The sequence below is a fragment of the Musa acuminata genome, chromosome BXJ2-6, assembly GCF_036884655.1.
Source record: "Musa acuminata AAA Group cultivar baxijiao chromosome BXJ2-6, Cavendish_Baxijiao_AAA, whole genome shotgun sequence".
NCBI classification, from domain to species: Eukaryota; Viridiplantae; Streptophyta; class Magnoliopsida; order Zingiberales; family Musaceae; genus Musa; species Musa acuminata.
In genome coordinates this window covers 39,310,302-39,336,642 of record NC_088343.1, presented here as the reverse complement: position 1 = coordinate 39,336,642, position 26,341 = coordinate 39,310,302, and the positions used below count along the sequence as shown (strand labels likewise).

The 26,341-nt window shown below is 36.3% G+C and overlaps 1 protein-coding gene across 2 annotated transcripts; it reads left to right on the top strand.

The window, feature by feature from the left end:
* The first annotated feature begins 681 nt into the window (after window positions 1-681).
* LOC135615533 (mRNA export factor GLE1-like) lies at window positions 682-25,922 on the top strand. 2 transcript variants are annotated; one of them, XR_010488049.1, is made up of 16 exons: window positions 682-834; window positions 910-1,017; window positions 1,137-1,304; window positions 1,389-1,490; window positions 3,328-3,448; window positions 5,289-5,437; window positions 8,187-8,352; window positions 10,004-10,205; window positions 12,822-12,931; window positions 13,097-13,167; window positions 15,453-15,534; window positions 20,121-20,207; window positions 24,020-24,103; window positions 24,683-24,811; window positions 25,314-25,432; window positions 25,521-25,658. XR_010488049.1 is itself a non-coding variant. In XM_065114170.1 (16 exons), the coding sequence occupies exons 1-16, from the start codon at window positions 788-790 to the stop codon at window positions 25,737-25,739; spliced, it is 1,968 nt and encodes a 655-aa protein (XP_064970242.1). In that variant the 5' UTR covers window positions 682-787; the 3' UTR covers window positions 25,740-25,922. The 2 variants fall into 2 exon arrangements, 1 of the variants encoding a protein (XP_064970242.1); XM_065114170.1 differs by having other exon boundaries at window positions 25,310-25,432; window positions 25,521-25,922.
* The last annotated feature ends 419 nt before the right edge of the window (window positions 25,923-26,341 follow it).

Below are 26,341 nucleotides of genomic sequence, written 5' to 3'. Positions count from 1 at the left end.
AATATATTGTCAGTAAATCGTCATTCGATATGCAATTGATGTCGAATGTGAAGGAGAAAATAAAGATCACCCTTCTCGCCTCTTCGCTTGTTTGATAGTTCACAAAGGGTTATTAATACAGCTTATGTTAATAAAAAATATATAGTATTTTAGAACGATAATAATTAATATGATAAAAAAGGGTTATAATATTTTTATTCATTCGAAGAAATATGATAAAAATATATGTTACAATATTTTCGAAAAGCTATTGTGGCTACTAAAGTAAAACAACTGAATTAATTTCAAAAAAATTGTAACCAGTCAAATTGAACTGATGAATGGTGAAGTTGATAACTATATATGTTTTTAGGGGTCAGGTATCATATATGTTCAAAATAAACAGAATTGAGTAGCAGAATTAAAGGGAAATCAAATGATTACCCAAAATGGAATTTATTTATTTTAAATTTTTCGTGTATAATAAATAGTGAATAATATCAATCTTAGATCCCATGAATTATATCATAAATATCATGTCTCAAATAAAAATAGTTATGTTAGAAGTAATGAAATTTTTGGTATTTGTAGGATGTAGAAAGTATTATTATGACCGAAACGGGTATTATGAAAATAAGGGAGTCTCCAAGAAAAAGCGTTATCAGAAAATTCGAAAATGTGGGAGGAAATCGCCATTATTCTTTTTGTCATTATTATTATTACTGGCACTGCCGCGTACCGCGTCTGCCCCCACCCGTTGGCCGGCGCTGCGCAGCGATCGACCATTACAGCGTCGACCGCCTCAAAGATGAAGTGGGAGCCTTTCAAGGGTTCCGGTGCCGTCCCTGCCGGCTCGTGAGTTCCTTCTCCTTCTCCTTTTCCTTTTAGCCTCTCCCCTCTCCCTGCCTCACTCTTTCTCCCTTTCTTTAGGGTTTTCTCCTCGCCCGGCGCTGCGCAGCGATCGATCGTTCCGGTGCCTGCCGCCTCAAAGATGAAGTGGGAGTCGTCCAAGGGTTCCGGCGTCGCCCCTGACCGCTCGTGAGTTCCTTCTGCTCCTCCTCGTGTTCATTTCCCACTCTCCTCTCCTTGCCTTACTCTTCCTCTCTCTCCTTTTTAGGGGTTTCTTCTTGCTTTCATCCCTCCGCTTTTTCTTGCAGAGGATACGTTCGGCTGGAGCTCCCGTGCCCCAAGAGCTGTCTCGTGGTCGCTTCGGCCGATCCTGAGCCGTGGACCACCATGGACGATCTCGTGTCCGGGCTCAAAGCCCTGGAGTCGTGGCTCGGATATAATTCTCCACCGGTGCCTCTCAAGCAACCCCCCGAATGGTCCTCAGTCTTGAACAACTGCTATATTTTTGGACCATTATAAGGTTATCATGATCTCATATGTCGTCCCTTTCTCTGATTTAGGGTCTCTCCTCGACAAAAGGCAATGGATGCGAGAGACAAAACGAGGCTGGGAGGGAGCATGGTGGCTGGCTGGCGGATCTCCTGCCCGGATTTTGATTTCAGGCATACACTCTTTGCTTAAATGTTATTCGTTTTGCTAGTTTCTGGCACAGAGCATAGTTGACTGCAAATACCAAAAAAGGCAGAATGAGGTATCCAAATTAACTTATTAGTTTCTTCAAACTGCAATTTTCCAGATTGTTTTTCTTAGTCAAGTATGTGAAGATGTGGATGGCATTGACATTGAAAATTATGATGCCATGGTGAAGGTTGATGGGGTTCTTGTTTTCGTTTGGATGTATACTTTGAGATTCTTTTAACTTCTTGCATCGGCTAATAAAAAAAAAGAAGAAAAGTATTCTGATCATAATATTTCTTTACTGCTCTAGTCTTTTTGTACTATCAATTTCTTATCTTTGGAAAACTTTGAAATTTAGGACAAGATAGAATAGTATATGGTATTGTAAAACTCGTATTGTAATCCGAATTCTGAGCTATTTGTTTTCTGATGTTTTGTTGTCATGTTATTCTTTCAATTTTGCAGTTATCTTAATGTTTAATTATGTTTTATTGATAAGACAATTATTCCATGAGAGAGCCCAAAGGAGGGTGTCCCACCACGTCACTGCCAGTTGTCATTTCGATTTTTCCAACTGGTCCAAAAATCACAAACACCTACGACTGGCTACTTGGGTTTGTAAATAAGATGTAAAGAAGCATTTGGTGAGATATGATCAATATCTGTCAATTGCAATAGGTGCAATTCACAGCGCATTTGATTTTGTTAGCAACATGGGGTATCAGAATATAAGAACTTGTTGAGGAAGCCACTGTGGCGCTAATAGCTTCCAATCTCGAAGAATGTTGCATGGTGGATGGAAATGCATTTTATATCAGTGAGGTTACTGATATGAGCTAGGTCATCCAAAGGTTATCCCAAATATTGCCAGTATGATATGACCTTCTCATTGATGAGAGTCTAATGTTTTAATTACGACAAAGATTATAGGTCCCATGAAAGCAAAAAGTTAAAGAGTATTTAAGGAATTATATCTCCTTCAAATGCGATTGAGTTGCTTATTTCAAGGAAGAAAGAAAGCAAGAGAATAAGCTACTTCTGGTATAAAAAATAACTTTCCAGGGATGGGGGAAGAGTTTAGAGTGGTGTGATATCCCTTAGTGTGGTGTGATTTCACTCGGGAAGTTTTACCTCTTGAACAGGCTATTTGGGAGGATGTGTTACTGGGATGTTGGGAGAGTGGCAAAAAAGCTTTCACCAGAACTTATTTGAGGGCTTTGCTGAAATTCCCTAGATTGTGCTTGAACTTTAGATTTGCATATCATATTCGAGTTGAGATGACAAAGATTACCTTAATACTTTATAGTCAATTGAGTATTAAAATAAAGGTATTGAGTATATAAAACTGTTGCCGAAGCCTAGCCCTTTTCTTGTTGGTTTTCCCTGATAATTAGTTGGAAAATTGGAACTTAATAGTCAATAATTCTAAGGGTGCAGCCATATATCTAGGAGCTATACAAGGGGTAATAAAATGACAATACTATGTAATTTACATAAGTTGATAAAGGAAACAATAGCAGGCAGCATCCTTTTGGTTGTATGCTGTGCAATATATTGCAGTTACACTTTTTGTTTAAAATTAATTATCTTTTTGATAATTTGTTGTACTCTTATCTACACCATTTGTATTATTTATATTGCATAACATGTTATAGTATGTAAGATTTAAGGATTATGAAGTAAAAAAAAGCTTTTGATGGGTATCTACCAGAAATAAGTTATCAGAGAAATCCATGTTTGTATTGTTTTACTGTTGCACATTTCTGTTAATCTGTTCTACGAACATTCATCAATTCATTTTGTATTCTTTCTTTTTCCTAGTGATTCTGAAGAGTCTGACGATGATTTAACAATTGGAAGGACTACATGTCTTTTGGACAAAGAAGACCTTGACAAAAGCATCCTTTTTATGCTTGAGCAGGAAAACCAGCTAAGAGTTAAGGTATGCATGGTTGTTATTTTAGATTTTTATATCTCGATGACTGTCCTAATGTCTCTTAAGTTGAAAGGTAAAGTGGCGTGAAGAATGATAAAATCACCCTTTTTGATGTTAATTTACCTTTTCTTCTAATAGTCATCTTGGAAAGTGTAATTTTTAATTTAGGACTGTATTTATCCCTTTTGATGTGGTGACATATGTACCTGAGGACACATATATTAAATACCATCTTTGGTTGAAACTTAAATTTGTTGTATGAGGCTCTTGCTTTGGTATAAACTCAAATTTATAGTTGGATGTTCATGCCAGTCATTGTTCATGGAGTAATAAGATGATACTATATATCATTGTGGTAATCTGAAGATGCATTATCAATACATTAACTTGTAATTCTTTGTCATATGTTGTTGGTTGAGCTTCCTTAAGTGAGCAAACAAGTAACATTTTTGTAACTATTCTGTTTTTTCAAGCATGCAATTCCTTTTAGAAGTTATCTATATCACAGTCTAGAGGTGAAGATATTGAAAGAGTTTTCCAAGGGTGTGTATTGTGTAATGAATTGCCCACATATAAAATGCTTTTTCTGAAATGTCTTGCACCATGTCCCATGTTTTTATAATTCCAGTGTTACCACCAACAGCACTTCAAACAGTTAGGATCTGCTGCATAGAGTGGAGCCAAGAGCTAAGTTTTGAAAAATCCCTTTTCTTTGCTTAGGTTCACTATCAGTGCTCTAGAGACTACATGTGAGAAAAAAATATGTCAAATGTGATTAGGTTTGGGTTTGATTGGATTGGTCTTAGTTAGAATAGTAACTAAATTTTAATTTGAATGTGTAGAAGAGATACATTATTGCTCCACAAACTTGGAAGCACATCTGATAGCATGATAAGTGGCCACATATCATGGTCTTATTCCATGAAAACATGCAAGGGCTATTAACATAGAGATCCCAGAGCAAATGATTTTAGTATTAAATTTGGTTGAACAAATAGATAACTGTTATGTTGTTTTTTCTTAAATATAATGGAATGACAAAGAAAATTGCACACCATTAAAATATAAAAAAATAACTTCTTTCTTTATTATCTTTAACCTACTTACTAGTCATCTGCATCCGAATAAAATTTAAACAAAGAAAGTTCACAAGCTCCGTACGTATATAATAATAGTGTTGGTTTGGATACAAATATCAATTTGTACGAGGCAACTGTTATGGCTAATGCTAGAATAGTGTATAATATAAATTTTAGACCTCTTTACCAGTATATTACTTTTATTTGATGATTCAAATCAAATCAATTGTTTCATTTTTGTCCTCTTTTTTTATATCAAAGCCATTTCCTAGTGTTTCTTGGTAAGATTAAGCATTACTTCCATTGATAAACATTAGCTCCAATGTCATTCTCCCTCTCTTAATTCTTTGTTGATGGTTATTGGTGCTTTACTCTGTTATGGATGTATGGTTTCATTGTTCCTGGACCTTTGTTTCCTATTCTTTCCAAGTTCAATTCTTTTGTCTGTTATATCGAGCCATTACATTTTTGTGACAAGGTACATGACTGTAAATTAGTATACAAAATTTGAAATTTGAGGATAGTTTCTAAAACAAGAATGTTGATTAGCTTGGTTAGCCTGAGACATTTGTTCTCCTTGCTATGTCACTTCTCACCTGACGACTGGATTTGGTTGACATCCTGCTTAACACTCCGCATTAGCAAAGAAGCCTTTCTTACTTATACTCTGAAGTCAACATTTTTTTTGTGGTATAATATAGTCTTCAATGGTTCATGTTTCTCTTGTGATAATTGACATTTTGATAAAAATATTTTGGATTTGTCAGGAGGAACTTAGGTGCAAGTTGGCTAAATTGGAGGTGGCACAGAGAAATGAAATGAACAGATTTGCTTCTGCCATTTCTCAGATTGACAAATATGTAGAAGATAGGCAAGAGATGGATAGAAGGTTTGATCAGCAATATCGACGAAAGATGTATGTAGTTTCTCTCCTTTGCTGTTTATATCGTTGATACTAATTGACAAGGTATGCAATTTCGAATAATATCGTCCGGTACGGGCGGTATGTACCGGTTCGTCAGCTGACTAGTACATGGACCGCCACTTACCGGACGGAACGATATATATATATATATATATATATATATATATATATATATATATATATACACACACACACACACACACACACACACGAGGCGACGTCGTCTTTTATAAAATATATATATATATATATATATAAATATATATAATATTATATATATATAATATATATTATTTATTTATATATATATAAATGAGGCGATGTCGCCCCGCCTGAGAGAAGAGAGAGGTGACGTCGCCGAATTATATATATATATATATATATATATATATATATATATATATACCGAGCGGTATATCGAACGGTATATCGCTCGGTATACAATATTGTACCGAGCGAACGTCGAAACTCCGGTACGATACGATATTGCATACCTTGCTAATTGATACCTTCTTCCAAAATGTGATGTGATGTCTAATGATGACATGCATTCCTTATTTTGTCAGTTCAAATCAATTATTAATACTCATTCTACACCATTTTAGATTTAGCTACTTTTACCAATTTCACCATTACATTCTTTACATATATTCTCATCTTTTCAAAATGTGTCATGCGCAAGCTCATCAATACATTTCTTTAACTGCTTGATGCAAGTTGTGTTTATCAGGATAGGATATGATACAATTCAAGGTTCATTGAATCAGTATCGAGTTTGAGTACTGTTAAATTTTGCGATGTCATGTTGACTACTTTATAGCAAGGTTTTCAATTTCGTACTAAGCTTTGCTTGGTATGGTACGGTACGACGTATCAAGCAGTATGCCAGGGCGTACCGAGCAATACACCCTTCTTTTAGAAGAAACCATATCGCATGCAGGCGAGGATGGTTTCTTCTTAAAAGAAGAAGAAACCATCACCCCCTTTCCATCTTGATAAATAGAAAGGCGGTGATGGCGGAGCAGGCGAGGATACGATGGGTCGCCTCCATCCCCAACTTGAACTCATCCCCCGCGAGGAACTCCGCAATGCTTCTGCAGTAGTTGGATCTAGCGGAGATCCTGCCCAGGGCGAGCTTATCTCCCGCTCCCTCGCCGCCGGCGCCCTCAGCGACTGTGAGGAAGAAGACCAAGATGACGACAAGAGCAAGAAGGGGAAGCAGCAGTCCTACCTGGGCCTGGATCCCTTCCTTCGCCATCGACCGCGACCTCCCAGACCATAGCGGCCACGATTCCCCTGTCTCCTACCGCATTTCGCCTGACAGAGCGAGGACCCGCCTCCTACAGTGTTTCGCCCGACGAAGCAAGGACCCTCCCCCTATCGCGTTCCGCTCGACGGAGCGCTGTTTTGTGTCCCGCCACATCCTAGTCTCTTCTCCGTCATGCCTTCTATGTCTAACGAGCGCTGCAGCCTCGTCTTCCTCGTCGTTGTGCTCCTCATCTTGTTTGTCAGCTGATACTGCCCGGTAACGGGCGGTCCACGTGCCAGTCAGCTGGCGGACTGATACAAGCAGTATGATTCGAGATTCAAATCCCTGCTTTATAGTTCAGTTGTGCTAATTTTGACCAACTTCTGTGTGCACAAGGATTTGGAAAGAATTGTACTTCAAATATGATCAAAACTCCCCTTGGCATCAATATTTAAGACCTTGGTATTGATACATATTACCTACAACTTCTTGAGCAGTTGGTTTTCAGTTACCCACTCACAACAATGGTGGTCTTAATATTGACCTTTTGAAGTTATAAATATAAAATTTATTTATCATATTCTCAATAATTTAATTTTATATAGAATTATGTTTTAATATTTCAAAACAACATTTCAGTATTTAATAGTGTCGCCCATCCACAGTAACCTTATAAATTTACAATTAAATGCAAATGGACTACTAATGAGTCAAGGGAATACTCAGATTCTCTTATGTCTTTTAATGGCCATCAATTTTTGTAAACGAATAATCCATATATTATATATATTATTATTATATATGAAAATATGTTCTTATCTAAACGACATCAGGTTTTTATTACTAATCCTAAAAGTCTTATCATATCAAAATTTATTATTATTTGGATTTTTTTTGTTTATTTTGGTTATCTTTTGCATGACCGTAGGTTTTTATGTTGGGTTGATGTTAAGGATCTATGAAGCTGAGATATATTTTACACGAGATGATCCAGCTAACCTAAGTAATCATGGAATAAAGGCGGCATAAGCATGTCTTTTAACATTGGCCTTTGGTTGTATTGGATCAGATATTCTTTTTATTAAAATGTTAAATTAAGGTTTTATATTCTAACATATTTTTGTCAGTACTTGTTAGCTTCAGGAGCTTGCTAGGTTATTGGGTACCTTGATGCTTTTATGTACATGATCTGTGGATGAGCTCCTCAAGAAAGTAAATATGTTGATTTGTTTATTCTTTGTTTTTGGATGGTGGGCTTGACTTGAGTTGCAGCATCATGATCATGGGTGAAGTATTGTATATTTGTATGTTTGTTGAACTTTGAGGGGTTAGAGGATTAAACTATTGTGCTGTCTCTATTGCTCTTCGTTTGGTGCTTTGTTGTTGTTGTTGAAGTAGTTGATCAAGTTAGTTCATCATATATTGTGGTCTTCCTATATCCTCATCTAGTTAGTTCATCAAGGTTGCTCTTCGTTTGGTGCTTTGTTGTAGTGCTGAAGTAGTTGATAGCCACTTGTCGGCTGTCCGAAGGGATCATGAAAAAAGATCCCAAATTGAAGAACGGAGAATAAGAGATGATGCGGCTCTTGAAGAAGCCAAAAAGAAGGCCATTCTTGAGGAAAAGCTGCGCCAAGAAAAAGCCAAAACAGAAGCAGAGGTTAGTTTGTTCTATGAATATACAGATTCTATTGTTTATAGACTTACTAAGTGACACTAGTGTTTTCAAAATCAAAATTTGAAAGGTTCTTACAATTATTGGAGATGCACTATGTTTTGTGACCAAATAATTAAGCTTATTGAGATGCACATCCATAAATGTCTTATTATCCTAGGAGAATGATTTGGTTTTGAAATAACAAGACATTTTATGCAATTACTTGTGCAATTTTGGTTTGTATTTTTGCCTCTATCTTCGATATTTTACTGTTTATATGATCAATATTTTTGGATTTTTTTTTTCTCTTCTATTGTGCTAGTTTTCTTGAACATTTTTCAATATTTATTCTGAATTATACTTATTTATTTACCATTCTTGAAATAGGCAAGGTCTAGCTTTGTTTAGTGCTACTAGGCTAAGTTATGTCTTGCTAGACAGGAAGCCTAATGATCACCCAGTATCTAGGAGATGCATGCCTGTACAGTAAGTCCTTCAGAAACAAACATCTTATGAGTTAAATACTGATCCTTCAAGAATCAAGCTTTTAAAAATATAAATACTTTGGTACATACCTATGCAAATTAAGTCTGCCTGTTTGTGGGGCATTGAAGGTAAAAAAATGATTGTGGTAAGTTTCCATATGCGTCTTATGGACAAAAAGCATCAAGATTTATCTTGATATCAGCACACAAACGCAATATGCTCGTTGATATTCTACTTGTTTGGCACCGTAATTGAATGATATGTACTGACACCGAAAGCATGTTAAATTACACATTGGAGAAATCTGAATGCCTTCTGTCTTGACACAGAGGAGTTGCAAGCAGGTTGTTAAATTTTATAAAATGGTTTGTTGCCGATTTCACGAGGAGGTCATATACTTCTCTGCATGACTTTTTTTAGGCTGAACTAATTTAATAACTGGGAAATAAAAAAATTTCTATCCAAACTAATATGCTGTGAAAGTAATAATACTTAGGATGTTGGAGTCATGTTTGCTTTCATAAACTTGAATAAGGTTGCTACCTTTCTGTATAACTGTCATTTAGTCCAATGGATTAGCAATTAAATGAAACTGGTTGTCTGATAAAAAGCATTATGGATTATTTTAATTTTTGTTCAAAATACTTTTTACATTCAAATCTGGCATGTTGTAGTACTTAGTTTGAGTTCAGCTATGGGACACATGAAGGAATCAATGTTGTTTCCAAGACTATATATGTTGATAAAAAACAACCCAATTTATGGGCTCATTCGGGAGAGTACAAGATCAGTTTAGCTGATCCTAGTTGTTATTCCTTTTGATCCCATACAGGATTCATCAAAATTAAGAATTGCAATCTACTCCTGTGTTGGGAGTGAGGAGTTTTGATGCTGGCATAGATCTAACTTGAAGACCTGACGTGACAGAAAATCACACTAGAGAATAGTTCTTCATAGATCCAAAAAATTCAAGATGACTCTTGTATAGCAATGGATATTTAATAGTCAGCATTCAGTAATTATAAGACAAGGATTTAGGTGTCAATTCCATGTGTATGTCAATAATGCCTATAGTGTGGAGCATTTTTTTTATAATTGTGATACTGACATTATAATTTATTGCTATCTGAGCTAGATTTTTGTAACAAGATCCAATTAATGATTGCAGGCTAAACTCAGGGCTGCAAAATTGGCTGAAGAAGCAGAAAGAGTAGCCCTGGAAGCTGCTCAAAGAGCAGCCGCAGAAGCTGCTGAAAGTAAAGCTGCTGCTTCTGAAGATACAAAAAAGAAATCTATGGACCATAATGAAGAAGAAACAAAGGAAAGAGGTTCAGGCTCAGAAGTGCCAAAAGAGGTGCAGCTGACTACTGGTAACCAAATGTTTCAGTAAAGTATTCCTTTCATCACCTTTTTATTGAGTCATCTTCGAGGTTTGCAATTTTGGTCTATACCGGTGTACCGACCAATGATTGGTACGGTACGTACTGAAACGTATCGATGGTATGCCCCAAAAAAAAATCTCCAAAAATATCTAAAAATAGAAAAAGTTAGATTAGGGTTTTTAAGTTGAAAATAAATATAAATTTAGTATAATTTTAGCGAAAATAATCTAATTAGGAAATAATAATGACACATATCTTTTTCGGGCTTTAAGGAGTAACTTTATGATACGTTCTGAATCAGCCTTCCATTAATATTGAATTATCTATGAAGAAATGATTTGAGTTGTTAGATGTGAGTGAGAATAAGTTTGATGAAGCTGAAGAGATTGAGAGAGTAATATGAGTTGAAAGAGGGGGGAAGAAAGGGTTTAAAAACCCTTTCCTATGGTTCAAATGGTCAATTTGATCGTTTGAAATAGGGCGATCTCATCCGTTGATCGGTAACAATTAAAATCTGATCGTTACCGACCGGTACAGATCTCGTATCACTTAATACGGGGTCAGGTTATGGTATCACGGGGTAGAGGGCGATCCGCGTATCGGTCCCATGTCGGACCGGTACATACTGCTCGTATCGAGCGGTATGGGTCGGTACTGCAAACCTTGGTCATCTTTATAATGTAACTTTATAACTAGTCGACATTGGTTATGTATGTCAATCATTTAACATTTGTGTCCTAATAGAAATACAAGACATTTGGTATCACACTTAGGATGACATTGGTTATGTGTGTCAATCACTTAATATTTTCTTATAATAGAAATACTAGACATTTGTTATCATACTTGGGGAAGATTTGTTGCGATGTATCTATTCTTGCTACTGTGCGTTGCTTACTAAATTCATGTGACATTCAAGAAAATGTTATCAATACTTTTATTTTGTTATTGTTGGAAAAATTGCCAATAATCCCACATGTTGAGCATTTGAGATTTGATTATCTTGTTGTAGAAGTGTAGAATCCTGATAATAATTTTCTAGCAAGAGAAATGACTTGAAAGGATGATGTATTGGAAATTTAAAGTAAATATTCAGTAATCAGTGACTAGATTATAGGATATCTTTGGGAAAATAGGAAGTGCAGTTTTTGCTTGAAGGTAAAAGGTATCCCCAACGAGTATTATTAGATGTACAAGATTTGTATTGTTTAAAGCAAGGTATGCAATTTTGTACCGTATCGGAATTTCGATGTTCGCTTAGTACAGTACGAAACTGTATACCGTTTGGTGTATATATATATATATATATATATATATATATATATATATATTAATAAATATATAATTATATATAAAAGATTATATATATATATTTTTATAAAAGGCGACGCAACATCGCTTTATATATATATATATATATATATATATATATATATATATCGTTCCGTTTGGTAACGAGTGGTCCGTGTACCGGTACATACCGCCCGTACCGGGCGGTATTATTCGAAATTACATACCTTAGTTTAAAGTAAACGTGTCTATTAAAGAGCTTAGATTTGGAGTGGTAATTTAGCAAAGTATGCATATCTCAGACTGATCTGACACTGACTCTATTGGGTCCATTACTATCACCATGCGTCAAGAAAATTTTTGAAATTTTTTTTGATCTGTGAAGAGCTTAGACAGAGCAGGATTAGTCTTATGGAAAGATTTGTAAGCCATATTGTGGAGGATTGTTGGATCTTAAAATTGGTAAAGATTTCCATATAGCAATTTCAAGAACTCTATGGTTAGTGAAGGATAGAATCCACTTGAAGAAATACATGATTTTAGTTTTTGTCCAAGTTAATTCTTTGAGGGTGATAAGGTATATGAACGCTTTCGAAGGATTAGGGTATATGGAAGAATGTGAAATCCATATTGATCTACCTAGAGAGTGTCGCCAATCCTTTCCCTCAATTAGGTGCATCAATATCTTGACTTGTGCGTTCTTGACTAATCCATCCTTGATCTCGGATGAAAAGTTAGATTGAAATGTATATGGACCCCACCATCTATCCATATGGTTGTCAATTTCACTTTCCTCGGTAGTGAATTTGCCATGGTGTTAACTTGCCTAGGCTTGTACTCCATTATCATGTCGAACTCCGCTAGAATGTCCTTCCATCATTATTGCTTCAAAGAAAGTTTATTTTGTGTTTGAAAGTAGCTAAACGTGATGTTGTTCATCCTTAGTAAAAATCGTGCTCAGGGAGATAATGTTGCCATACTCTTAGACAATGGACCATTATTGACCCTCTCCTCTCCTCTCTCAAATGAACCTATCATCTACACCCCCCATTGAAGTCCCAACCTTTTTGAAGCCAACTTACAATGAATGTTCAACTTCTGACTAAGGTAAGTTAGCTAGAAGTTTGGTTTAAGACCTTCCTCCCCTTATAGAATTTGTAAATGTTGAACTTGCTGCACTTATTCTCTTATTTGAAGAATGAAGATTTCTGCGAATTGTGTTTTCTTACCTCCTTTCTCTGTTTTGGCCTTTATTTATTTATTGTTACCTCGTCTGTTCCCAATTCTTCTATCACTTAAAACATTCCCCTCTAGGTTGTCCTACGCCAAAAGTTTTGGCTGTTGATGCTGCATTGAGAGCAGAGGCTAGCAGACAAAAGATATACAATGAAGTAGCTGAGAAGTCCAATCTTATTGCTTCTAAGGTATTCTATCAGTAATCCTGAGTAATTAATGCTAAGGTTTTATTTCATTTGAGTACTTAGCTTGTTTTAAGTAACTATTCTGGCTGTCAAGGATCACATACAGTACTTGTCCTTAGAAAAGAAAATGTATGGCTGCAAAGATCAATTCTTAAAGTTATTGGGCAGGAATTTGATAGATGTGGGAGGCAGATCTATAAAAACCTAAAGCAGATAACCGGAACTGTGGAGAACGTCAGGTGAGAAAAACCACTTTTGGTATGCTAAGTTCCTTTGGTGTGTTTTTTCTATTTTTTTAATGTTTCTTGGTTCCTTCCATGTTGTTTCTTTCATGTTAGTTAGGAGAGATTCATACTTTTAAGTCATTCATCATTGTTTAGATTAGTCATGAGTTATGCATTGTTTAAATTATTGTAAATTCAGAATTGGTGAAATGACAAGAAATGATGGCAATGTACCATGGAAGGTTACCAGTGCACAACTATATTCTGATTATTTCAAAAACTAATAGTAAAATTGCACTAGTGTAACCGATGCTAATATTAGATAGAGAAAACACTAGAAGAATTAACTTCAAGTGCTGAGTCAAATATTAAACAATGATGGTAAGTGCATTCTTTAGAATTCGACCAATTATGAAAAAAATATAGCTAAATTAGATACTAATCTGTGTATGCAAAATGTCATCAATCCCAGCTTTTAATTTGCTTATTGGCTTAATTACTAGATTAGAATATTCAGTATCAATGGAGAAGAGGCATCATACATATTTTGAAGTGATGGACAAAATCAAATTAAATTCTTTTTATATATGTGAATCTCTAGGTAGCATTATTTGCAAGGTTCTAAAACCAAGATTGGGATTGGGGATGAAATTGGGATCAACGGGGTGGGAAAGATTGCATTGATGAAATAAGAATTGGCCGAAGTACTTGATGAAACCAAAAAAAAAAATGATTTGAGGTTAAAAAAAGAAGCTCAAAAGGTCAGCTTATGTTACTTTATAAATATTAGTTATAAATTATCAATTAAAAATGTTAGATAAAATTTTAGACATTATAATTTTTGACGATGAACCATATGCTTTAAAAAAGTTTTTGATAATATAATATTGTGTTGTAGATTAAACCTTAAAATATCCTTTATATATATATATATATATATATATATATATATATATATATATATATATATATATATATATATAAAGGATTTAAATCTATTTTATGTTTTCATACTTTAGAGTTTCTACACCTGCTCCATTGTGTGCACTCTCTTCTTTATATTTGAGGGGGCACTTCGATCAACTCTAAGGCAATCTTATTCGATGGAGGAACGAGTTGAAATCTGCGATGGGGTTCATTGATGGGTATTTTGGTTTCAATCCATAGGCATTTTGATTTAGGATCCTATTATTTTATAGATTAGATTTGCTTTTATGATTTATCATTATTTAATTTGATTACATAATCCAAGAGAATAGGTGAACGAACCCTAAAATAGGATTCTTTTTCTTTTTTTGGCTCAATTTTCAGCTAGTTTTTTTTAAATCGGTATTTATCGGTGTATTGGGTGCTAGTACACTGGTATGGTCCGGGCAGGGACCGATACGAGGCCAGTACCTGAAATTGCAATCTGTGATTCAAGCCACTGATGTATTTTGTTTGAGTCGGTCTATAGAAACAGGTTGGATGAAAATTACAAGATCATGTTATAGGGGTATAATTGGTATCTTATTTCTGTAGCCCTGTTTGGTTGTGGATTGCATTTACGGCTTTCTTCATTTTCTTCATCAAATGACATTTGTAAATATTTCATAAATGCCTTTGGTTGTTTAAAATAAATCATGGTCTAAAGTCTCGGTCTAGTACAAATACTAGTTAACCGCCAAAGTTGTATGGTACCAATATCAGAGGGGCATACCAACTCTTGAGAGAGAGAGGAGGGAAGGAGGAGGAGGCATATCAAAAGGAAGCAAAGGCGGGAGTGATACACTAGGGAAGGGGTGGTGGCAGCTCGACATAGTTGGAGGTGAAGGGGAGAAATACAAAGGTAGAAATAGAGAGGAAAAAATAATGGAGAAAAAAATTGACTCACAATTGTCAAGTATAAAAAAGGTAGCAATGCAGTTCGATACTGGTCTTCTTATTGACTGGTTCAAATTGTATTGTAATCCATAGTTTAGATTAATATTGAGCCTCACAAAGTTGAATTATCATTCCAGTATATTGTGCTTTAATATGTTAATTGATCTAATTTTTATTAATCCAAAAGCCTTTTTAGTCTGCCTGTCTATATCTTTTGTTTAATGGTTTCATCCGATGCAATTGTATTTATTTTTTCATCTTTGGAGTATAATATTAGTTGCATATTTGTTGCAAATATAGGCTCCCATGCAGTTACTCTTGGAATTTTGGATTCTTAACATTTCTTCTAGATATATTCTGTTGCCTTTGTTTTCTTTTCCTATTAGATGTTATTATTGATTCTTTCCTACTTTTGCTTTTTGTTTACCTGTATACAGAGCAAAAACACATGCACTCATAGACCTTCTAAACAATCCAGTCTGCCCCAGTTCCATCTCTGTATTTCTGTTTGCAAAGAAGGTATTTCATGTGCTTATTCTGAGATTTTCTGGCAGATTGCATAATTTCTACTTTTCCAAGGCAGGACCCCATTTTCTGTCCTCTAGGTCATCAAGGGCAATAAGCATTAATTTTTTTTATATGCTAGTTACTGAATTTTGCTGTACAATATTAGCAACGGATTGACTCAAAAGGCTCTCTCTTTGCAAATTTTTCTGCTAGAGAAATGTACCATATCGTAAATTGAGTGGACACTAATTGATCAACAGTAAAACTAGATGTCTGGGTGATGAAAATATATTAATTTAATTAAAATGGTTAAACTTTCATTGTTGTCATATTAATCAAAGGCTACAGATTTTTTATTAACAGATGAATGGTTAATTAGATGAAGCATCTTCATGCCTCAAAAAGCATTCACTCTGAATGAACGTTTGATCTTGGTTTAAAGAGTCTAGAAATCACAGTTAAATGCTTATGCTTATATCTTCCATTGATTTATCAACAAACTTGAACTTGCCTTCCTTTCTAGCCATCCTGAACCATCATTCGTTGTCCCTATATGCATCCTCCAAAAATCACCAAACCAATCTATTAACTCCATTGCCTTCTCTCACCTAATTTCCCTCTCATCTCAATTCTATCCTTTGTTCTTATTCTAACTATTTCTCTTGAACTAGATAATTTTTTCACGCCCACTCTCCCTCTTGTGGTTATTCTTGTCGTCTCCTTATCTCAAATACATCAACAGTAACATGATTAGTGGTGTTTATTACTTTATTGGGAGACTGTACTATTGCATTCTAATGACAAACATTTGTTTTGGGTTTTATTTTGTAAGAGCATTGTAGTTCAAAATTTATGGTTGTTAGTTTTGATTTTGATGTTGATTAGGATTTTTCTTTACATAGAGCTCAATAATGAAAAAAGATCCATGAAGCCAGCCCCAAATGGTTGAGACATTATGGCTTGTTGTTGTAGTTATGATCATATGGCTTGTAGTTATGATCTCGGTGTTGTCATTCTCTTTAGCAAGATGCCACCTGCCTCTAATGTTAAGCAGGCTGGGCCAGGACTAAGTTTGGTATTTTCGACCTATTGTTGGTTTGGATTGTGTCCTGTTTGATCCCATACCCATAAAATGAGATTGACTTGACATAAACTTGAGCCTACCTGACCCATTCATTGCCCTAGGCACCAATAAAGTTGGATTTGATAATTGCAGAAGCTCATGATTAAGTGCCATGGAGTCACGGACAAGCTCTGGATTTGTGCTACTGAGATGTGCATAAATTGTTTCCAACAAGATGTCCCACCACAATATAAGACCAGTTGCCCAGTTGCTTGCAACAGTGAGTTGAATGTCGATAGCAGTTAAATATGAAGATAGAGGCATAGTGGTTAAATTAAAGAGAATAAAAAATGTAATGCATTCTTGTAGAACAATGGAAGAGGAAAAATCTGAAAGATTGAGGAAAATAAAAACTATACTATACTATACTATACTATACTATACTATATATACATATATACATATATACATATATATATATACATATATACATATATATATATACATATATACATATATATATACATATATATATATGTGTGTGTGTGTGTGTGTGTGTGTGTGCGTGCGTGCTGATGACCTGGAGCATGCGTGTTGATGACCGCCAGGAGGCCTTGCAAAGGTAATTGTCAACAATGGTAAGAGGGCCACTGATCATATAAGATCATGAGCAACAGTAATTATCAACAATGATAAGAGGACTTGCAAGTATATAAAGAATCAAGGATCGAAATTTCGTATCGTACCAAAATTTTGAGACTTATTCGGTACGGGATGGTACTGTATACCAAGCGATATATTTCGGTATACCGCTCGGTATATATGTATGTATATATATATATATATATATGTATGTACATACGTATATATGTATGTACATGTAGGTAAACCACTCGATTTACCTCTATGCGGGGCGACGTCGCTGAGACGATGTCGCAGATAAAAAAAAATCGACGTCGTTGAGGCGACGTCGTAGATAAAAAAAAAAAAATGGGATGTCGCCTCCCTTCTCGGGTGACGTCGTAGATAAAAAAAGAAAAAATTTGCAGCCAATGTCGCCCGAGAAGAGAATAAAAAAAAAATCTTTGCCTCTCTTCGCCCTGCGACGTCATTGCCTCTTCTCCCGCGTGCGGATGAGAAGTACGAGGAGGAGAGCGGCGATCTCCAGATTCTCCATTTTTTTCCTATTTCTTTCTTCCCCTTCTCCCTCGGTCGACCGTCGACGATAACGCCTCAATCAACAGTATCGCTTGGTAGCAGGCGGTCCGTGTACCGATCTGCTGACGGACCGGTACATACCGCCTGGTACAGGCGATATCATTCGGTATTGCGGACCTTGTATCGAACACAAAAAATATTCCAAGGCGTGACTAGGGCTTTGACACCATGAAACATAATAGAAGATGCCAATTGCTGTGTTCACAATAGTCATGACAGATGCCCTGTATAAAATTACAATATCAAAAAATCTCATGGTTGCTATTTCAACCAAGGTGCTAAATACTGGTGTACCGTTAGGTATGGCATGGGCCATGGTATTTTCTGGTCCAACAAATGTCTGACATGTGGACCAGGTGATTTTGCTTGGCCTGGTTTGAAATGGGATGTACTGAATGGTACATTCCTTGTTTTCTATCTATAGAATGAAATATGATCGGTAAACCAAAATTTGTTAATATTTGAACATTTAATATTAATTGACAGCTGTCTGTCAACAACACAGGTTTCAGCTGCTGTCAACGGTAACAACTGGCAACAATAACACCTCTGTCAACAATATTGAAAACTGTTGCTGTTGACAGCTGAAATTGTGAATCTGTTGACCATTTCTTTCTCATTCTCCACCTCTGTCATAGCTTCTGCCGCCATCGTTGCTGCCTCCTTGTTGCTGTCTCTTCCTCCTCTCATTGCTGCTGCTGTTTCCACTGCCTCCTCATCTTCCTCCACCACCTCCTCCATGTTCTCCTCCTCTGGTTCCTTATTCTCTTGCTCTTCTATCTCCCCTTTTTTCCCCCTCTTTCCCCCTGGTCCAGATGGTACCGAATTGTATATAGTTTTGGTATGTTGACCAAAACCATACCTATCCAACCATTGAATCCGACCATCAGCTGATATTGGCACCAAATCGAGATTTTAATCTTTGATTACAACCTATACATATACATGCCATGTTCAATTATATGCATTGTAGTAACTCTAAGAATTGCCTGGTTGGCTCAATTGAAATGTAAGCACCTTCAAAATAGTGATATGATTTATGATGAGCTATTAGATTTTGTAGTCACATCGTCTTATCTTATAGTCTTCATCTTCCACCATTTGAGCAGTAAAACAAGTGATAGTAATTTCATCAAAATTTATAGTTTCTTCATCTGGTAGACAAATATTTACTTCTAACATAAATGTAGTTATTCCGAAGGTTCTCAATTTTGGTCTGTACCGAGGCGTACTGATGGCACACTGGGGCGTATCGGTAGTATGCCCAAAAAAGCTGAAAAACCTCCAAAAATACCTCGAGGTAATGGTAAAAAAATATTGGGGTTTATCGATCGGTACGCCTCGGTAACGGTCGAAATCTGGAACATACCGACTGGTACACTTCGGTAATGGTCAAAATTTGGGGCATACCGATTGATATGCCTTGGTAATAGTCAGATTTCGATCGTTACTACCCGGTACAAACCTCGTATCGCTTGATACAAGGTAAAAACATCGGTACTGCCTGGTAGAGGGCAGTCTGCGTACCAGTATCCTTTCGGACCAGTACGTACCACCCGTATGAGGCGGTACACATCGAAATTGATAACCCTTGTTATTCCGCCTGCTGGTCCTGCTCATCCCAAGGTGATTGCTTAGAAGGTCCTCTTTACCTTCCATGCCTATTAACTAGACTCTAGTTGGTCAAGCATACCCAAAAGAGAAAGTTCAAGTTGCTTAACTTGTTCCAACTTACCTCACCAGATAGCTACTGTTGTTAGTGTAAAAGTTTTATGGCCAGGGTTCCTACATCATCATGGAATTCAAACCTTAGCTAATTCTGTTATTCGATACCTCAGTTCCAATAGTTCCATCTTGTTCTATGTCATGTTTCACGTGAAACATGACATCTGAAACACCTGGCCATTTGCTTGCATGATTTTAGCCTGCACTAGCATGGATGTAATGGCAGGCTTCAGTGAAAGAACTCTTAGAATTTGTAAAGAAAATCTACCGTTCATCTGCTTGTATGGATGTTGTTCTGGTTACTAATGTATATTTTTTGCAATATAGGAAGAATAAATACATAACTTGTTATATCATAATTGAAGTACACCAGGACAATGCATCTAAGATTGTCATCATTAATAAGCTACGGTTTCACTTGCAAGATGATCAAATTATGAAATTTTTTGTTTCCAACATCCATAAATCTAACAATTTTGAAGTAAATTCCATGTGCATTATGCATATTATTCTTGTATCTAATTTATATTTGTTCTGTATCCTCATATATAGCAGTTTTTTTGAATGTCTGTGTAACTGTTTTCATGTTTAGGTGGTCTCCCTGTGTGAAGACCCAACAGGAACTTTTGACAGTACAGCATTTGCTTGTGGCCAGGTCATTCTTCTGGTTTCATCACAGGTGGTTACTGGACTTTCATTTGCAAAGATTTATATCTATTTCAGTTATTATTGCGGTTGTATTCACAATAGTCATTGATGCTTAAGGGTGCATGTCTTCTGGACAATTTTGAATATCTATCTATATAGATCAATCCAATAATTTTGAGTGATAAGACTAGTTATGTACCTCTAGACAATTGTTGGTAATTTGGTGACAAAAAGAAGGCCATAAAATCACTATTGTGTAGGGTTTCAGCTACAAAATTTTCAAGTAATGCCCTGGGACTAATAACATCATTTTGTTGTGGATATGCTTCATAATCCAATTATTATTTTTTCGATATGTGTCATCATCTTTCTGATGCTTGGATAAATACATTACTAGAAATAAATTTGATGTATCCACATAATTTAAGATTTTTTCACAATTTTATTAGTCGTTAATTGCATCTGCTTAGTAGTGTTTTTAAAAGGCACTTAGGCGAGATGAGACCCGAACGCATGAGTTTGCTGGGTGCCTTGGGCGTGTGCTCGAGACAAATCGGGTTGAGTTAGAGCCTAGGTTTGAGACTAGGCGAGTAAGTTGGTTAAATGGATCCATCATTTTTCAGATAATATTACATCAATAATAAATTATTGATAATTATATCAATTCTGTGAATATTACTAGTCAAAATTTCTTGCTCTTCATCAACATCATGCTGAGGACATTGAGGTGGACTAAGTGTTGCAGCACTGTCTCTCCAAAAAGCAAGGACTTCAAGGAGCTGTAAGATATTATGACATCCAACGATTTAAAAAGGCGCTCGGGCGCTCGCCTAGGCGCTCGGGCGAAGCGAGGCCTGAGCGCCTCGCTAATCTCCCAAGCGGCGCGCTTCAAGCTTGGGCGCTTGCCCGAGCCCAGGCGCTGGGCGCTTCGGGCGAGCGCTTGGGTTAACCAAGGCGACCGAACTAGGATTTTAGGTCTGGTTCGGTCCTGGTTCGATCTCCGGTGGTTAGTTGGTTCAATCGAACCAACTAAAACCAATATAAGTGACAACCCAACCCTAACCCTCGTCGCTGCCGCTCCCGATCCCGCTGCTCGCCGCTGTCGCTGCTCGCAAACGCTGCCGCTGTCGTTGCTTGCGCCTCCCACTGCTTGCCACTCCTGCTCCCGCTGTCGCTGCTCGCCGCTGTCGCTACTCGCAAACGCTGCCGCTGTCGCCGCTCCCGCTGCCGCCGTCGCTGCTCGCCGCTGCCGCTGTCGTCGCTGCCGCTTCCTCTTTTCTCAGTCAGCAGGCTCAGCACCCCTTTACACTTCAACAGTATACGTATACTGTATACTGTTAATATTATTAAGTTTATTTGAAATGATTAATTTTCAATACTGTTAATAGATTAATAATATATTATTTTGATTTTAATACTGTTAATTTTTATTTATTTGAAATTATTGCTAGGTTTCTTAATACTATTAATTTTGTATCTTAGATTTTCTTAATTTAATAACATATTTTATTTAAAATTTTAAATAATTGTATTTATTAATTATATTATATATTTTTACATTTTAGCGTCTTGCTTCGCTCGGGCGAGCGCCTAGTGCCTCGGGCGTTTTTGGACATTAGCGCCTAGCGCTTTTTAAATCACTGATGACATCTGCTTCTGTTCAGCACTGCATATATTAGGTGTAGCACCATATGTGTAGCTATTGCTCATTTCAACTGACTCCTATCCCAGAAGTTGCTACCGGTGCTTGATTCTTCATATTCATCATTGGGAACTCTGTGTCCAAAATGATAACCAGGAGTCAATCCTTCACTAAGTCCCCCGTAATGGGTTGTTAAAAGTGTTTGGTTGCGATGCACGACAAAAGGTGGTTGGTGGAAATTGTGTGATCAAAAGTAACCGGTGGAAGCAAAGGTAATTAATTAAAAGTAGAGGCAAAACATGATTTGATTGCAATCCATTTCCAAAGGTGTTTGGTGGAAATTGTATGATCAAAAGTGTGGTGGTAACAGTGTAGTCAAAGGCGAGTGGCGTTAAAAGGTGCCAAGATGTCAAAACACTCGAGGCGCTAGGTACTTCCACAAGCGAAGCTAAGCGCTCCATATTATTAAAGATTAAAAATATATATCATGATTAATAGATATAAATGATAAAACAAAAAATAACACAATATTCATTTAAAGGATGAAATTATATTATTCAAATCTATATTAATAAAACAATTAACATAGAAGGAGGAGGACAAAGAGAGGGTTGCTGTTAGTTGGGAGGGGAGCTAGGATGAAGGTACCAAGGAGTGGGAGGAGGTATGGGAGTGGGTTGCTGTTGGTTGGGGTGGATGTCTGATTGTTGTCAGATGGATGGCTGCGGGTTATTGTTGGTTGGGAGGTGAAGAGGGAGGGGAGCTATCAGGGAGGAGAAGGAGGTTGTCATTTGCCTGGTCCACTTATCCGGCGCTCGAGCAGCGCCTCACCTTGCTTGGGTGCCTAGGTGAGCACCCCTTAACTTCACTGGGTGGAAATTGTGTAAACAAAAGTGACTACTAGAAGTAAAGGAGTCTCATTGAAAATGGAGGTAAAATATGATTTTTAGGTAGATGATATGTAATTTGCTTGGGTGCCTAGGTGAGCACCCCTTAACTTTAGTGCAAGCCTAAAGGTAGATGATATGTAATTGTTTCGTATTATTTACTTAATTCTTCCTATAAAGGCCATATCATCACATGTATCGATGATATTCCATTTGATGGGTTTTAGGGCATTTACCATAAAAGTTCAACTTTTTAGCTCAAATTTTTATATTCAATCAATGTAGTAGTACTTATTATTTGGTAAACAAGGTCTAGATGTATTTATATTATCTCCAGTAAGATTAGTTTTTTCTTTTCTTGGGAATTTGAGGAACTCATTTGACAATACTCTTTAGGTTTTAGCTAGGATGAATTTAAAAGATTTCATCTTTGTTTCCTTGATTTCCTTTATGCTATAAATCATTGACTCAAAGACAATTGATAAACTATTGACTCAATGACATTAGATAAATCATTGACTCAAAGACTTTAGATGATGTCCAGATTTCTGTAAATACTACCAAGTGAAAATCCTTAGGTCGGATCCAGATGATTTGGCAGAAACATTACCTGAAAGTCTTAGGTAAATTTTGCAATTGTTTGGTAGACATTTTAAAATTATGTTCTAAAGTTCCTTAAACCCAGGAACCTTCTTTTAATTTTTTGAAACCATGTTAGACAATATTATAGATTGTTACAATACAAAAGCTGATGGGATTTTACGAAAAAGGAAATGTTTGTTTCCCAACTGTCATTGAACTTCAGTTTGTTGATTTACTGGTGCATCTGCATTCGTTTCAATGTTAAGAAATTTACAGTTGGCTATGAGTCCGTGGGATGGCATTACGCTCATTTAAGAATCTAATAAATGATAAGTTATACGGGATGTGCAAAGGATTAAGTAGCAATTTAAAGTTATCATCGACCCTATGCAGTAATTTAAAGTTAAATACCATTCTCGTAACTTCGTTTTCATGCTTATCAGACTGTGTATGCATACACAATATAACTGCATATTGATGCCAGCTTGGCCTTATGCCAGGTAGCCATGACTGCATGCATGTGAGGCCACGTGGGCCACTTTTTGTATCTGTTAAAAGCTTAAGGTAGGTAGCTTTTCATTAAGTTGGAAACAGAATCTGGTAGTTGGTTTATGGTTATACTTCTCCATGAGTTATATCAGTTTGCACATAAAGCTATTTAGTATTTATTATGTGGGACAGGCAATTCATTTTCATTTCTGTTGTGTCTATTTGTCTTGATGGATCTCCTAGGTTCCAGCTGTTATGGATTTTGTGCTGGCTGAGTTCCATAAAAGTTGCATCTATACGGTTCCAAAGTATCTGCAGCCTTCAGATGTAAGTCTTGTAATTTTCTTTAGACAATAGATTGTTCTTCTATAGTTCTTCCCTGGTTTTCTTCCTGGTTAGATGGTACATCACTTTCCTTGACACTGTACAAATTAGACTTGGTAGCCTTATGGGAAAGCTTTCGATGGAATTTTGCAATTCTAATTGATAGCAGACTCTCGCTAGTCATTCTATTGGATAGTAAATAAGTTTTGTAATCACATCTACAACTATTGAGATATGGAACTGTGTCTCCTGATGATAACCAAGTCTATCAGTTTGCTTCTAAGTGTTTAGACTCTTGAGTATCGGATAAGACGAATTTAAAATTTTGTAGTACTTCCAAACAAATATCAAAATCAGGTTCTCTGTAGTCTTTTTTGTTTTCCGAGGAAGTTTATACTGCTTGCGTTACAATTAAGATGATCTAGTAGCAAGTATAAATTTTTGCTCTGTAGATGATTGTGTGATGGAAGCTCCACAGGTAAAGTGAATTTCAGAAGCATGTGCAAACAACCAATGCAGATTCGCTAGTCTTGCTTAGTTAATTTTTATTTGATTTCATGATCATGTCCTTTTATTTTCCAGCAAACATTACAAACTAAGGATTACTGGAAGATGGTTGGTTATCATGAAGTAGATGGAAAGATTGAAAGCTCTGAGAATTACCTGAATCGAGTTCAGTCTTACATGAAACTTTATGCTGCCATAGTCCAGGTTTGCATTCATTGCCTTAATCTAATGGTGTTGTTATTATATGTGATTTTGTTACAAAAATGTTCTGGAACATGTAGTTGAATTACATTTGGACACCATCATCTAGAATTGTGACTCTCAATGGTGTCAGAAACATTTTTCTGGTCATCATCTTTGGTAGCTACATAGTTTCTGTTCTCAGTTAGATATTGAAACAAGTATTTTTAAGTGCATATCCACCAAGAGGACAACAATATAGGCAACAAACTGGAGAACATTTAGAAATCTCTTAATGAAGCAAAGGTGAGAAATTAAGCTTGTGGTTCCCAAAATTCAACATTTCAATGTCTCCTAAAGCAAAATTCAAGTCATTTACACCGAAGATTTATCTTGGCCAAGAAGTTGGCTGTATATGATTTCTTTGCTTAAAACTTCTTATAGTGACAGACAAAAAAAAAAAGTTGTTATTTGTATTTCCCGATTGTCAAATACGAATGGAATCGATATTTATTTTGGCAGACAGAGATCGAAGGTGTCAGGAATCCTCATGGTTTAGCAGAAGGATGGGCATGGCTTGCTCGGTTTCTGAATGCTTTGCCTGCCAACAGATCCACCGCATATGCTTTGGAAGCCTTCTTGAAGGTTAGTCCCGAGCCGTCCACACTTTTACTAGTCTGCTACCTCGTCATCCTTTCTGCTGTTACTAAATCCACCTGTCTGCTGCTCCCAGATGGCAGGATTTGCATTGCACAGGAGATACAAGTCTCAGTTCAAGAAGGTGCTCAATGCCATTTCCCGCAGCTTTCTGCCTGCGCTCAGGGAAAGAGGGGATCGAAAGTTGAATGAGATCATCAAAAGACTGGAGCAGTACTTGGAAGATCAAGTGTTCCTAAAGGAACCTGAAGGATGGCGTCTCCACTCTTCCTTGCTGTCTAAAGAGTTGGTATAGTAATGTTTTTTTCTCTACTAAAATAGTTTCTATTCATTACATTAAATGGCGTCTATTGCATGTATTCAAATATGAGACCCATCAACGGGCGCCACAATCCACTAACCATTTGATATCTCAACAGACATGTATAATAATGTTACATAAGTTGTATTAGATAAATTATTTATATTCTTTTTTTAATTGGTACCAAGGTTTTTGAACATTTGCCCTTATATCGGGTGCTGTATCGATCTATGCCGTCCAATATCATAGAAAAAAGAAATCATTTATTGATATAAAGATCAGTTGTTACAAGTTTATTCTTCCTACTGGGAGGAATTAGAATTGAACGTAAGCGTGGAATTAGAATTGGCCTTGATCTAATATTTTACTTATTCAAGTAATTCTCACTGATCCCTGCCTAAATATTCTACATTCAAAATATTGATTGGATGGTAATAATATATTAGATTTATCGGCCAAGGGTAATATATTAGATTTATCTTCATACTTATTATTTATATAATAATAATATTAATAATAATATAAAAGATGTAGTAGTGCTGTTAAGATCATAATCTCACTTTTTGACTGCGTCAATAACATCTCGAGTTCTGATG

What these genes read in the sequence shown, in the direction of transcription:
- LOC135615533 (XM_065114170.1), top strand. Translation starts at nt 788, where the DNA reads ATGAAGTGGGAGCCTTTCAAGGGTTCCGGTGCCGTCCCTGCCGGCTC. An exon ending in AAGCCAAAACAGAAGCAGAG is followed by an intron (nt 8,353 to 10,003) that starts GTTAGTTTGTTC and finishes TAATGATTGCAG; the next exon opens with GCTAAACTCAGGGCTGCAAA. An exon ending in TTTATGCTGCCATAGTCCAG is followed by an intron (nt 24,812 to 25,309) that starts GTTTGCATTCAT and finishes TTATTTTGGCAG; the next exon opens with ACAGAGATCGAAGGTGTCAG.